General features: G+C 39.6%; 1 protein-coding gene across 1 annotated transcript in view; it reads right to left on the bottom strand.

The window, feature by feature from the left end:
- LOC308140255 (putative flavin-containing monoamine oxidase A) overlaps positions 1-15,207 on the bottom strand; it is a gene marked incomplete at both ends in the record, with an annotated part of 87,522 nt that overhangs the window by 27,534 nt on the left and 44,781 nt on the right. Inside the window, one exon of the mRNA XM_080509940.1 lies at positions 10,929-11,029. Within this exon, the coding sequence (XP_080366066.1) occupies positions 10,929-11,029 (101 nt within the window). The remainder of the gene's footprint in view (positions 1-10,928; positions 11,030-15,207) is intronic.

Genomic DNA, 15,207 nt, shown 5'->3' with positions numbered 1-15,207 from the left:
TACTTTGCAATATCCACTCTGCAAAGTTCAGTCTTGGTATGTATCTGACAGTACAGTCCAATGAAAACAATGTGTGACGCTTGTGTATAGAAGACAATGCTGAACTGCCTCTTCTCATCACTGTCAAAACACACTTCCCTCCCTCTGATACACCCGGTCCAGTGGCTGTAAAAGAAAGTCAGAAGATCCCTCTCTTATCCTTTGCTCTGGAGAAACCACCTGGACAGCAGTATACACAAAGGTAGAGGGGAAAATGAGCGGAATTCAAAGCTGTGTCAGCAGAAAGAATAAAGCCACTGTTCCCCTGAGGTCTGCTGAGGGGTGTGTTGTGTGGCCCTGCTGATGGGGGGGTGGGGGGGGGCTAAGCTCAACATGAATGATACATGGAATAATTTAGCCCTCTATGAAGTTGCCCACCTGGAAGCAAAACTGAAAAATATGCTTGTGACTCTTGTAGACCTCACAGGGTTTATCAGAAGCGTGTTTAATTGTAGTGCTGTGCACTTTATTTGTGTTATGCTCTTGTTTTCAGGTGAGTTCAGCTGAAAGACTCAGTCAGATACTCTCCACATGAAACACAGACCCTCATACAAGAGGGTAAAGTGCTCCACTGAAAATACAAGTTTCTTCAAACCGTTTATTGAGCATCGTTTTGGTGATTATTTCATGGATTAGTATCTTGAGAACACTCCCGATAGAAGGATGACTCGAAGTAGAAACTTGAAAATCAGCCTTCACTGTGACTTTTTCTTCTATTCTTCTGCAGATTTAAATTAAGCATTCTTGTTATGAAAATATCTGCCATGATGAAGCGTATTAACCCATCAAAGTGCGTGACACTAATATTACTACAGTGCACTGTTGACATTTGGGAGATTTTCATTTTGGTGTCCTCAACACCTCACGCAGTTCAAAAGTATGTGTTTCATTCTTTCTTTTCTTTCCCATTCATTAAATCACCATTCAAATGGGTTGTGGACTGTATTACAGATCCACTAATATGCATCTGTCAATTCATCTCACTTGCCACATATTTCAAGATTTTTATTCCACCATCAGTCTCTGTCCAACATAAAGAACCTGAAAGGCTCACGTTTAGCATGTCTGAATCATTATTTATTTTATTGGATTAGTAAGGTAAATGGCCTAAGCACCAGTGATGCTAGTTTTTAAGTGTCTTAATGGTTTTGCACCTTCCTATTTATCTGACCTGCTTTTACCGCATTGACCCTCATGAGGTCCTCCGGTGCCATACAGATATATATATATATATATATGTATATATATATATATATATATATGAAGTATATGGTGCAGAGCCTGACACTCTGCTGAAGGATCGGTTAGTGTGTGGTGAGCTCTGTAGTCACACCACACCACACCACTATCAGATCAGAACAGGACGATCTTGCGCGATCTGTTTTTTGTGATCATCAAGTGTGTGGTCTCTAAATCTGTGAAGATTTTAAAAATCCTGTAGTATGTGCCAGGTGTTACAAAAAATAAATAAATAAAAAGTGGCAAAACATGTCACAGAACATGAAAAATAGATTCAATTTGTGACCATTTTGTGATCATTTGACAAACTGCCCTGAGACTGGGTTGGAAGTATACAGCAGTGATTCAGAGGACTGAGATATAAGATCTACATATTATTATGAAAAATTACCACAATGCATTGAAAATGTTTTGCAGTAAAACTGGCAGGAGCGGCGGAGAGCAGAAATCAATCAACACGACCATTACGCGACGCGTATAACATTTGGCAGTAAACTGCATAATGAGGTGCAACAATCCAATGCGATGGATGAGAGCTTGTCACATCAAACAGGCCAACTTGTATATTTGATTGAAAGCAATCTCTGCCAGGTTAAATATTTGACTGCGCGAGGAGACTTTAGAGAATATGATCAACTGACAGCTGTTACATATTTAGTGCTCTGTCAACATGGATGTTGTTTCGATGGAGTGGACTCTTGAGGAAGGTGCGTGGCGGTATATAACCTATAAGGCTATAACAAAGCCGCACTAAAAGTATGAGATTACTCCGATCTCCTAAACGCGAGAATGGCAATAAAACAACACACCGAGACAGACATTATTGAGAGATAATATTTTAAACTGTGCTGTGTACAAACTCTTTCGGTTTTATCACGTCGTTCTGAAGGATGAGTCACATCGTACAAAGGCAGATGAATTAAACGGGTTCCGAAAGATAGTCGGCCACATTGTCACAATAAGAACAACTACAGACAATCAGAAGAAGAAAGCTTTTTTATTCCAATCTTGATCTAGTACTGAATTACTGAATTCTAGTCATTCAGTAACATTTAAAGAGCTGCTTTGCCCCTCATGTCTCTTCTCTTGCTCAAGCTCCAACATGCACAGCGCCTCCTGGTGTATTAGAAGCATGGTACAATCAGAAGAAGTAGAGCGGCCTCTGATGTCGCTCTCCTGCGCCATTTGGAAATGCTAAGTCGAATTGAATTGTGATTGTTTTTTTGCAGGGTGAACATGAAAACAGAAAAGCATTTCTCTCTTTAAGTTTTCTTTTGAGTTCTGCCATAAAATGAGCAACCTCAATAAGGAAATGAAAATGCAGTTTGAACGAACTATTATTAATTTCATTTAGGAGTCAAATAATGCAGCCAGAACCATGAAATCAAAAAGCACTTTTGCAAATGCATTTTTATTCTCAAATTTGACATTTCAAAATGAATTCTGGTCACTATTTGCTGGGGCCTCTTTTGAAAACTTAAATGTCATTTAATTTTTCATTTTTAATTAAGTCACAGAATAAGCAGTCTTGTATAAGAAAATGAAAATGCAATTGGGGTTATTGATCATTCTTTTTTTTTTTTTAAATGTATGATTCAAAAATGCAGTTTAATCTGAAAATGAAAAAGTGTTTCAGGTCATACATTTCAAATAGATTTTTGAGCCACATTCGCTTCCATAGCATCTCTACTTCCCGAGAATTGGGCACAGAGGCGAAGCTTGTTTCCATTTCTGTAATACACAGATCTTACAGGAGGAGGTTATTTGCCCCCCCCCCCCCCCCCTCTGTAGTGGACAGATTAGAAGCCATGCTACCAGGGCTGCATGGTTTAAGAGAGGGCCAAAAACCGTCACAATATCATCATTCAAAATATACCCATATAAAACCATTTACACTGTTTTAAAGTCACATGGTGTTGCTGTTGCTGCAGTGTTTTATAACAACTTCAGAATGGTTGCAAGCATTAAAAGCATTTTTCCCTAAAATAGTTCTTTGACCAAGCTCTGAAAGTCTTTCGGTCATCATCGGAAAAATGGCTATTTAATAATAGTCTTTATTCTCCATATTTATCAATTATTAAATGATGCTTTGAAAAAGAGCTTGATTTCTAAATTGTGAGATGTTTAATGTGTCAATGATGTTTCAGTAAACTTTCCAAACTGCAGACCCGAATCCTGAATCCTGACGCTAGCCTTCTCTTATGAGTGTAGTAAAGCCGCCCGCTGGTCGATTTAAATTCATGCCTAACTGTGCACGAAGAAGCATGAAACCCACACATTTTCATGCAAAAGCATACATTTGGTCTCTCCGTGGAGGAAAATGAAACCCTGTAACTTCCCAGAGAGACCGTCAACAACGGCTACAGTTAGTACATTACTTTCATTACTTGCATTACTTGTGTATTTACTGCCCAGTTTTTTTATTTTTTGCTTAGAAATCCAAGGACACCAAATATCCTCGGCTTTACTCTGCTTTTTTGAATAGGTTTTGGATATGCTTACTGACTTGGACAATTAAGACACCGGTTTAGTTTTTAATTCGGTTGTGTAACGTTAATTTGTATTACATAACGTTTTATGTAATACAAATTTTAAGACTGTTTGTAACTGGAAACATCATCATGTAAAAGGGGCCAAAGTCACGCCTGTCAAAAAATGCATAATGATGCATGTTTTTGTCATAAGTGCGCCAACAATAATCATGTTCCAGCGGCTTTTGGTCCCAAAACATCTACGAATTCTTTCTTTGGCTCAGTCCTTCATACTTTTAACCAATGAATAGCCTTTTTGTTTTCTTCATCATGGTAACAATTTATCTGCTCTCCTCCCATAGAAGTTGCTTCTTTGGCCACATTTAACTTGTTCTGTCAGAGAAATATAGTAGTAATGGGAGTCTTACAATTGTAATTCTGTTGCCATACAGTTGGCATATTTTCATATTTTAGTTGTGTCTTTAGGTAAGTCATATGACCAGTCAGACAGTGAACAGGTCGATTTACATTCTGGAAACTGTGATATATATTCTGTGATTCCTGTCTCCCTTGTTACCAGTTTGTGTCGCGCATACATCATCAGTTTCATTCAAGACTTCCTCAGCCATGTTCCTTCATTGATAGTCGACGGCTTATTTTGAACCCTCGCCTGCATTTTGCCCTCGCATCTCGGATTACTCCTTTGTACTGTTGCTTGGGCTTGGGATCACTCCTGTGTACAGACCTTTGGCTGGCCTGCCTCTGAATAGGCTGCCTTAATCCTCACCAGTCTTTTGAATTGTGCTTTTGCCTTGTCAGATAGCGACAGCTACAGCAACTGATCATACAGAAGTTCTCTCCAAGCAGTAAGATCAGCAATGTTCTGGCAGGTAACGATATGTCTTTATTTAACATTCAATATTAAATCCATCCATTCTTCCATACCACTTCGTCCTGTTCAGGGTCAGTGTTACTGGACTTTGGGAGGAAAGCAGGATACCCAACCATGCATTTGATCTGTGACCTAAAACTTGTCGCACTTTTTGCTGAAGCTCGTTCTTCCATTAGAGAGCACTTCTGCGTCTGACTATGTGGCATTAAGACTCCCTTGCAAGAGACGTGTCGTACTTGGGAAATGTTCTGATATTGGGAGTGTGCTGCTGTTTCTTTCTCGACATTCCTGCAGGGCATGCTTTTCAATGCAGCAAAAGGTCCCTTGAATAGTCCATGCAATGAATGAATTCTATCAATATTTAGTGTTGTCATCATTGATACCCACATTGTATTTTTCCAGTTTCTTTAAGAAAAGTAATTGTGGAACTGTGAAACTCATCGCTTACCTTTAGGCACACTGCTACTAAAAGCATGTTACAGTCCTGCTTCTTGCTGACATTTTGTCATTTTTTTTCTTATCATTTTGTGTATTATACAACCTTCGTCCATGAAAAGAGGACAGCAAAAGTATTTTTATTGGATTGTCCACGTACAAACAGATGTTTTGCTGTTGGCTCTATGTTGGAATATCAGCATCCTACTGTATGTGTTGGCAGGGTGGAAGCCACCCTGAGGGTGTTGCATGCAAATCGGAGGGAGAGGCAGTGAGTCACGTTCATCGGCAGTTGTATCGAGCAGATCTGTGCAGCAGCCATGTGAGAAAATATCACATAATATCGCTTTGTGATACTGTAGCTTTTTTTTGCGCTTGATTTGCAACGTAAACTCAATGAGCTGTAATAAATGCAAATAGGAATGGCGCTGTTCTGATTCAGCTTCAATACCTCTGTCACAAGTACAAAGTAAGGAGATGCGGATTGCATTTGACGAGAAGTGCTCATGCAGCAATAAATACAGTAACATTCAGATGTTGTAGGAAACAACATATAAATATTGTGGCTGCAGGTACAAGCAATGTGTACGTCTATGCATTTTTCAGCAATTATACAGCACTGCATATAATGTTCTGAAAATGTGGTCATGATACCACTATACTGTTTCTTACAATAGTGCAAAACAGAAAAAGCTACATAATGCATAGTGGTGCAATTATGTGTTCATATGTGCATTACAGACAGAGTTCAGCAGGGCCACAGCTTTATAGAAACTGTTGTTCCTGAACCTGTTTAGTGTTTAGTGTTTTGTGTTTGTACATTGAATAGATTTCATATTCCATTGTTGTGCATAAATGTTTTCCAGAATTAATACAAAATAATTACATCTCGATATGTATCAGCCTGGTAATGACCATTTCGATCATTTACAAGGCACATTATTATATTAATCTGCATAAAATTGCTCTAAATCTTAAGGAATATTCTGTCAAACGTTATTCATGAATTTGAGCGTTTGGAGATCACATGTGGTGTTCCTCAAGGATCTGTCCTTGGGCCCCTTGGCTCAGATCATGGGACATTACAACACCTCGTAGCATAATTATGCATGTGACGCATAGCTCTATGTACCAGCGTTAGTGAATGACTTTATACATCCTAAGTGAGTGCATAAATTGAATTAATGAGTGGAAGTGTCAGCACTTTTTTTTTTACAACTTAAGCTGGAAAAAACTGAGTTAATTGTTTTCGGCCCCAATGAGGAAAGGTCAAATGTCAGCACTCATCTTGACTTCCTGTCACTCAAGACAACAAATCAGGCGAGAAATCTTGGTGCTATTATGGACTCACACCAGATATCCAACAAGATTATGTCAAAATGACAGCATTGATTTTGTCAAACTTTTCACCACAGATAAATATTAGGCCACGGAAGATTCCATAAAATTTTGGAGGTGATCCGGATCTGGGTTCTGGATCAGGATTTTATTTTATAGCTTTTTAAGGATTATGTCAAACTACACGATCCTTTGTTGTTCATGAATAGATTTTCAGCAGGCTGAATTATTGTAACAGTGTGTTTTACAGGTTTCAGTACAAAATCTGTCAGATGGCTGCAGCTCATCCAGAGTCGTGACCAACACAAAGAGCGTGGAGCACACTGCACCTGACCTTCAATCTCTGCACTGGCTCCCTGAGTGTCAAATAATTAACTTCAAAATCTTCCTTCTGGTCTAAAAGCTTTGAATGGGCTTGGACCTAAATACACCTCAGATTTACTTGTAGAAACTTCCAGACCTCTAGGGTCCCCATGAAGATGTTTACTAGAGCTACGTTCAAGTCCAAGTCTTGATTCTTAATTCCAATTATTTGCTGGAAATTGAAACTTTTTCTCGCTCTGTCTTTTTAAAAAAATGTATATGTAGCTGTTAAGCCGTGGCATAAGGATGGATGTGGGACATCCATTGTGGGTGGAATGGGTGGGGGGGGTCCCATGATTTTAGTGCCCTGTCTTCTCAGGTGAAATACAACACTGGAGGACAGGCTGCCACCCAATAGGGTCTGGAAGCCGCCCTCCTTGTGGGGTTTGGGCACCTCTGGGTCTGCCATCTCTTGATTGGGTCTGGTGGCAGCCCAGAGCTTGTAAGAAGGCCTGGACAAGGACAGGGAGATGAATTTAAAAAAAAAAATTAACAAATAAATACATAAATACAATTGGGGAAGTATAAAACAAAACAAAACAAATGGTGAAATACTTCTGTTGTAACTGTTGCCATGTCATTCAGCATGTTTTTCCAAGCTCACCCTGGCAAGGTAAGCTGAGGCTAGTTTGATAGCAATAAGGAAGCTATCTTTCATGGCAGCATCACAGATATCTCAGTTTCAGTCTTGGCATCATTTGTATCTGCCAATCTTAAGAAATGTTTTAAAGATATCTAGGTTTTCTTTCAAATTTGTACAATTTGCTTGGTGGTTTGGTGGCCTGATTGGAGCCTCTTGTGGGCCAGTGTTTGTCCAAGAGTCTTATTAACACCCCTGAAACAGAGAGAAGCTGTTAAAAGCAGCTGCCTGACAAGCAAACAGTGAATTGACACATTATTGCTAAATGTCAAGATGGCAGTCATCTATTATGTTCTAATCTTTAGTCATTACATCAGCCATTCGTGTGTTATTCTGAAGAACAGGAGATGTAGCTTGTTTAATCGATGGCTGACATTTACTCTGCTGCCTGATGTCATTCATATTTCTCATACTGGGATTGAAAACAAATTACTTGTGCTTGAAAAAAAACTGAGTCTATTCTCACCTTATTCATTCAAGTACACTAATTACAAAGGAGAAGTGAAACAAGAGTAATTTTCCTCAGTGCACAGCCTAACTGCCCATCATTGGGCTGTGAAGTCGGTGATGGACATGCCCTGATGTGAAAGCCAATTAGAGACGGTCTGACAAAGACTGAGGACTGACATCTTTCCCATGCACGGCTCTGCCGCCAGTGATCGGATAGGAAATGTGATTATCTCTGAGAGCCTGTGTATAAGTTCTGAGGTACTTCTGTGTCCAAACTATGTGTCATTCAGTCATTTAAAACAGGAAGCAAGGACATGTGTGGCTTTTTAGCAGTGCTCAGCAGCAGCGACCCCCCCCATCTGGTCCCTGGGGGGAGGGGGAGGGTCAGGGGGTGTAATTCTCTCCATCTATCTTCTTCTGACAGTGATTAAAACTGCAAAACATATCATAAATTCTATTTAAACAGCCGGATAAACCTCAATAGATAACTCTGCATTAGATGAGACCAGAAGAAATATACTAGAAACGTCATTCATTCAGCTGTCATTCATTTAGTTTGTTTTTATTACTTGTACATTACATTTAGTTTTACTTTTTAAAGAAGTAACTAGCAATCAGTCGCGCTGTCAAAAGTAACACGTTAATTTAATTAATTGATATGACGTTTAATTCGTTAAAACACATAACATTATTACAGTAATTTTGTTGACTTTTGGTTATTTTATTTATTTATTTATCTATTTATTTTTACTCCATTAAGCGATGGTCACAACTGGCTGTACTTGCAAGTGCGTGCTGTCTACTTGCAAAAACGTGGCCCAAATTGCAGGATCCGTACGAGGTGAGGACAGCCTCCATGAGCACGCACACACATGGGGCTACGGATTCACCTCCTGTACGGGTGATGCACACAACACACTAACTCTGTGAGTCTTTTAAATGTTAAACTTAGTTTAAAATCACAGGGGGAAGTGACAAAAAAAAAAAAGTGAATTATTGTTAAGTGAATTATATGTAACATTTCACTGGCCTAGGATGAGTGGTAGACGTTAACAGCTGTATTTCTGAAAGCAAATTAGTCGTAAAGTTCAAACGCGGCTTCAAAAATGAGAGCTTTGAGTGATACGTTCAGGTGCTCGTTAAACTGTCGGACACCTGAAATCCCGGGTTTGCAGGGCTCAGAGCGACGTTACATGCTTTTTCAGAATGATCGATCTGAAGGATTGGATTTAACAACTTCGTTAAAACGCCAGCGATGCTGTCGCTCTTCTCAGAAACAGGAGGAGGAGATTCAGCAGGAGCTGGACACTGCTGTTCACTTTGAGAAAGTTTAACCTGAGTCACAAGAGAACGACTTGCCGCTGGCCGCTTCCGTGTTCTCTGCTGAAGCGTTTACAACCCCGCCTACATTTTTACCGTACTTTCTGTTGTGGGACCCCGTGACAGAGTTGGTCCTGGGTGCGCTTTGCTGTACCGTAACCTCCCACTCCGCCACATACTGTGCAGTGGAACAGCGGCTAGCAGTGCGTAGATAAAAAGCATCTGTAGACTGTTCACGCACAGCCTTCGCAAATCGTTTGCGTATGGAGCATGAATTGGGCTTTACGGCATTTGATACATACTCATATCGGTACTCGGTATTGGCAAGTAGCTAAAGGTTAGTACTTCCAGTTGTACTTGTCTTTTAAAAAGTGGTATCGGTACATCCCCAATAAATACACACTTTACCATCACAAGGTAATTTATCCTCTTTTAGCAATATTACCATAACGTAGATTAACTTCTTCCTAAGACTTTAATGTCACCTTTACTGCACGTTTCAAATGTGTGGTTAAAATACATGAACATAAACAGAACTAACAGCAGTATCTCTGGGACTGTAGGGTGAATAAATTAATCCCTTTCAAATGCAGGTAATATTTGGAACGACGCATGTACCAGGAAAAAACTTTTTCTTTATGCTATTAAGTATTTTATCATCTCACAGAGCACTATTTGTCATTGCTGGTTTTTTTTTTTGTTTTGTTTTTGTTTTAATGGGCATGCATTATAGAGCAGGTAATTTAGAATAGTGTGACCCAGCGAGATCAATTTATTCACATTTCCCTTCAGCTTTTCTTTCTTTCTCTTTTATCCCCTCTGTGTAAACATCTCACATACTGACCAGTCAAGCGCAATATCCACCTGCGATAATGACTCAAATTTTGTAAACCACAATGTCGCTGCAGTGCTGAGATAAGGGCCGTCTCAAATAAATAATCTCATAATCTATGTGACGCCACTGCAATTTGTTGCACGTATGTTACTCGCCATACGTTTGACGGTAACAGTTTTGGCTCGCCTTCATTATTGTGCTGGATTTGTGTCAAGGTCCTGGCGAGTCCTTGAGCATCCATTTGCGATATGGGGCAGGAATGTGGATGAGGGCTGTTGCTTGAGTCACATTATGTAAGGAGCTTCCTCTGCTCCCGACGGACTCCATGTCATTATGGAAATGCATTACCTGAATCCCCCCCCCCCCCCCCCCCCCCCCCCACCCCCACCCCCACGCCACCTCTCGTTCTCATTTGTTCAGCTTTGTGCTTGTCTGAACTGGCCATTAGAAATGGATTAAAGGATATTTTTCCTGTGAGAACCCCCCCCCCCCAATGAACTCTCGCCATTTCTCTTAGAACTCGACTACTATGTATCACTGAAAGTATAATCACTCCCACGACTCATGTCAATGATCTGTGTGCACTGGGTGCAAGTAGCGACTAATGGCTCAGACAAAGCTTCAAAAGGTATGAAAATTGCTGAAAATGTCAGCACAAATACACATAGTTTCCACTGGTGCTGCCACCGTGTGCACAGTGACGCAATTTATGCAAAAACTACTCTTAAATGCAGCTCGCCGAAAGATTTATGTGAAATATTTCAAGCCGTTGCAGCCGTTTACTGCACTCCATCCTTCCACGTAATGATGTGTTGCGGTAAGGACGCGGAGGTTACGCGACTTGTCTGAGTGTGAGGGAGAAGAGGTGCAGTGTCGTGCTGTATTTGTAATGAGCGGGGTGATTACCTGCCACAGGGCATCCTCAGGCTGGGGTGGTAATACGTTAGCAGACCGGGCGCCATGACATTAACAGGGCAGCCGCCATTATAGTCCTCCTTTGCCCAGTCCTGTAAAACAAAACAGCTTAATGATATGTCACATTATTATTTCATGGCACAGTGCTGAAGCCAGGCTTTGTTTCAGCAAAAAGACAGTTAATGCTGCTCTGAGGGCAGATTCTGCTTAAGAGTGCAGCTCGGGAAAGCGCAACATATGCTACGAACCAGGAGTTTTCTAAATTGAGAAAATCTCCATCTGCTTATTTGCAAAGTGTCCATTTACAGTATGTACCAACAACTACCTCTGGGAAATAAAAAATTAATAGAAACTGCAAAATCTGTTCAAAAACACAGACAAGTCCAGACAAGCTTCCTCTGATGGACAATGGAGACGTTTGGCATCCAAATTCAGGCCATTAGGGACTAAAGTGGTAATTCCTGTGCTAGTAAATGTGTTGGTACTCCTTTGGGTTCTGCTTGAATTTCATATTTTAGCCAAGCACATAGCAAGCAAAAAAACTTCTAAATACTTGAATGGGCAAATTAACGAGGCAACACATTCTTTGCTCATCTGACTTTTGTCTCTTCATTTTCAGCTGTATTGATCTGACAAATTAACTTTTTAACTTTTTTTTTTTTGCATTTTGTATTAAGAAAGTTTTGTGTTTTCACAGCAACGTTCTGAAAATGATGTCCGTTTACATGGCAATGGCAGAAACACAGAAAACGATGTAGTTAGCATGACTGGTCACAAATTGGTGCTATAGTTTTTTTTGTTTTTTTTGGTGTTTCATTAAAACAAAACAGCTTCTTACCTCTATCTGAACCCATAAACACATTTTGAAAGTAATAGACACTTTTTAAACAATTTCTGAGACCTCTTGTGGTTGCGATCTCTCACAGGGCTTAGAAACACACTGCCCTGGAAGAAAAGGAAGCTCAGTGGGCTTTGGAAAGGCTTCAATTCTAAACTCAGGGAGTTTAAATGTGTTGCATCTAAAACCACCACAAACATAAATAACACTTGAAGGACAACCACTCCAAGGTTTCTAAAACATTGAGTGCAAAAAAAAAACAAGAATATTGTTTTAATGCACCTTTATTTGTCAAATTGATAATAAACAATCTGTTATTTCCTCCTGTCTCAATCATCTTTTTCCCTATAAAACATCTCAGTCCCATGTTTTCAACTCAATCATTGTACCACTAATACGTCGAATAATTTCAGACCTTGTTTACACAACAATGATTTCAAGTAAAAAGGCAAGACTTTCGTTGCTTTTTGGGTGCCCGTTTATGGTGTTTACATCCACTGATATTGAATAACTTGCCCCATTTCTGGGAAGACGGCAGAAATGGTGCTACTTCGCATTGCGAAGGAGACCAGAGTAAAATGTCATGACTCCTGGGACTTGGCAGTCTTACAGTTGAATCACTGTAATAACAATCCAACTTTGTTGTCTGTCTATAAGAATGTCTGTGTTCTCACCATTGTTAATGTTTATAATGTATTGTTACACGCATATGTGTGTGGGTTCAATACGAAAACGTCCCTAAAGATAGCAGCATAAACAAAACTTTACTGACGCAAAAAAATAAAAACAACCCAAAAAAACCACAAAAGACATGCATTTTCACTTGAAACGTTGTGTAAACATATGCAGTTAGAGCATCTGTAGGTCTGCAGCTCTTGTAGGGTTCTCCTGATCACCACTTATCAGCGTCCAAGAAAGGAAAGGTGACCTGGTGAAGCAGTCACAGGCAGCCAAGTCTCTCTGATGTGTGCTCTCATGTATATGGAATACATTGCAATGAATCCCTGGAATAACTCTGGAATGAGCTCTGAAAATAAAATGACTTTCATACTGCCATTACATCCTATAAATTACAATCTGCAATTACATTTAACCACATTTCGTCGAGTCTATTAGCTTTGCACTTAGTCTTTTCATCCACCACTTGAAATTAACTACTCCGAACAATGCCTATTAATTGTGGTAACTGACAAATTTTTTTAATTAATTTACAGACTGAACAAACACTGTCATCTGTTAGCTGCGCTTTGCGTAGGTTCATTAAAACCATTTATTCCTTTTTTGACCGTTTCTTGGGTATTTCCATCACTCGTACATTCTTTTTATTTCTTCTGCTTCCAATCCACTTTTTTAATTAACTGTCAATTTTCCTACCCAAAACTGTTCAGTTCCACAAAGTATTTTTCTTTTTAAATTAAATTGTAATTTCTATATTTTCAGATTAGTCCAACTAATCTTTCCACACCCCCATCCCCTACGGCTCCTGCAAGAGTACCCCCCTCGAGGAACTTCCAGCCCTGTTTGAGAATGACAGATTTATAGAGTACATCGGTATGCAGGTACACGATTCCAGTCCCTCTGCTGCCTTTTAACAGTACACCATGCGGTGGGAAATTGCCCTGAGAAAACTTGAGGCAGATATTCAGGGAGACATCGTGATTTTGCTTTGTTGACAAAGAGACCCAAGGGGAACATCCTTTTAAAACACAGCAGCAGTCAGCTCGATGTTTAGGGAGCAACAGTGCTGACGAATTAAAGCTACATTGTTGACAGAACATGTAGCATTAATTTTATTGTGGTCCCTTGGATTTCCAGCTTCTCTTTTATTAATTCTTTTTTAAATTAATTCTTTATGTAAACAAGGAACATGAATAATTTTGAACATCACTTTCTGTTTAGTATGCAACTGTAATCTGTGTACACAACAAGCGGAAGGCGCCTCCAATCTCCAGTTGAAAAAGAAGTACTGATTGATCATCAGTGGCTCATGTTGACACAGACTTTTTGGATTTGGCTGAAAAATAAACTCTAAAGAAAAGAATTAAGATGTTCTTTCTTTCAGTATAAATTCTTTAGTTAGTTGATGGAAATAATACTGCATTCCTTAATGCATCTCACAAAATCAGTACAGCTATTAAAGTTTAAGAAATTATATCATACCACTGAGGCAACACTTCAAGTGAAAACGCATTATTTTAGTGTTTACATGTCAGAAAAGCTTCAAATTTACACAGCAACATTTTGAAAACAATGTGTGTTTACACGGAAACTGCAGACACAGTGAATACTATATAGTTTTATGTTGTTCCACTCGTGGGGGCTGGTGTTTGTTTTGATAAAAATATTAAACCAGACACACATAGCAGAGAACAATAAACTACAAACAACAATGGCGAGACCATGGACATTAGTATGACTATAAAACTACCAAGTTCCAGGAGAATGTGGACTGGGAGTCATGCCACTCCGGAGGCCGCCATTGTTGTTATTGACTATCTCCTCACGCATGTGGAGAAGAACTATTTTCTACTTCGCGGAAGCGGGGAAAAACACAACTTTTTGAAAATGCTATGGCTGTTATCAGCTGATCTTGGATGCACATTCAGCAAAACTCTATCTAATGCCGCTCAGCCAGTCTTTTGTGATATGTACTGTGTGTTGAAAAGGTTTGTGATGCTGCATGCTGTGCAGCCCAAGAAGAAATCTTGATTGCTGCAGATCCTCTATTTCCTGGAGACATGATGAACCCTGTCTTAACAGCGGTGAGCTTTACCTCCTGCTCCAACGCCAGGGAGGTTGACAGATTGAATACACTGCTATTACAAGTGCTCAAACCAAGACAGTCATATTGTAAACTGGAGAGGGTCATGTTCAGTATTATCCTTCATCAGTTGAAGCTCAATTCTTGGCTTCGAGTCAAAGGAAAAAGTAAAATGTCTTATTTTTTGCTGTGGGGCTTAAGCCATTTAATAGTTGAGGGTCTCCTGCAAAATGTTATCTTGTCCTTCGGTGGCAAAAGTCCACTGTTCGACAGGCTGGGAGAGCCGAAAATTAATAATTATTAAATAGAGCAGTGCTCAAGTGTGTAGCAATGAATCCGCTAAAAACAATGTGCCTTTAAGGTTTTAAATGGTTAAAGTCTCATTGTTCACCAACGATACAATTGTGTAGACATTGTAACAAATTTCACTTTAAAACAACAGTAAAACACTGGCAGCAGGATTTGACAGTAATTTAATGGTATATTACCATATTTTGGATTATAGTGACAATATGTGACAGCAGGAGCAAAACAGCATCAGAGCTCACTCTGACGCTGTTTACAAGAACGAAGAACCAGAACTCAGAGCAGAGCACTCACTCTCACGCCGTTTCCCAGAACCAACAGTACAGAGCGCTCACTTCAAACGTATTCAATTGATAACTTCTTTC

Source organism: Blennius ocellaris (genome assembly GCF_963422515.1).
Source record: "Blennius ocellaris genome assembly, chromosome: 15".
NCBI classification, from domain to species: Eukaryota; Metazoa; Chordata; class Actinopteri; order Blenniiformes; family Blenniidae; genus Blennius; species Blennius ocellaris.
Note: the sequence above shows the minus strand (reverse complement) of the source record. Positions and strands in the feature narration are given on the sequence as shown.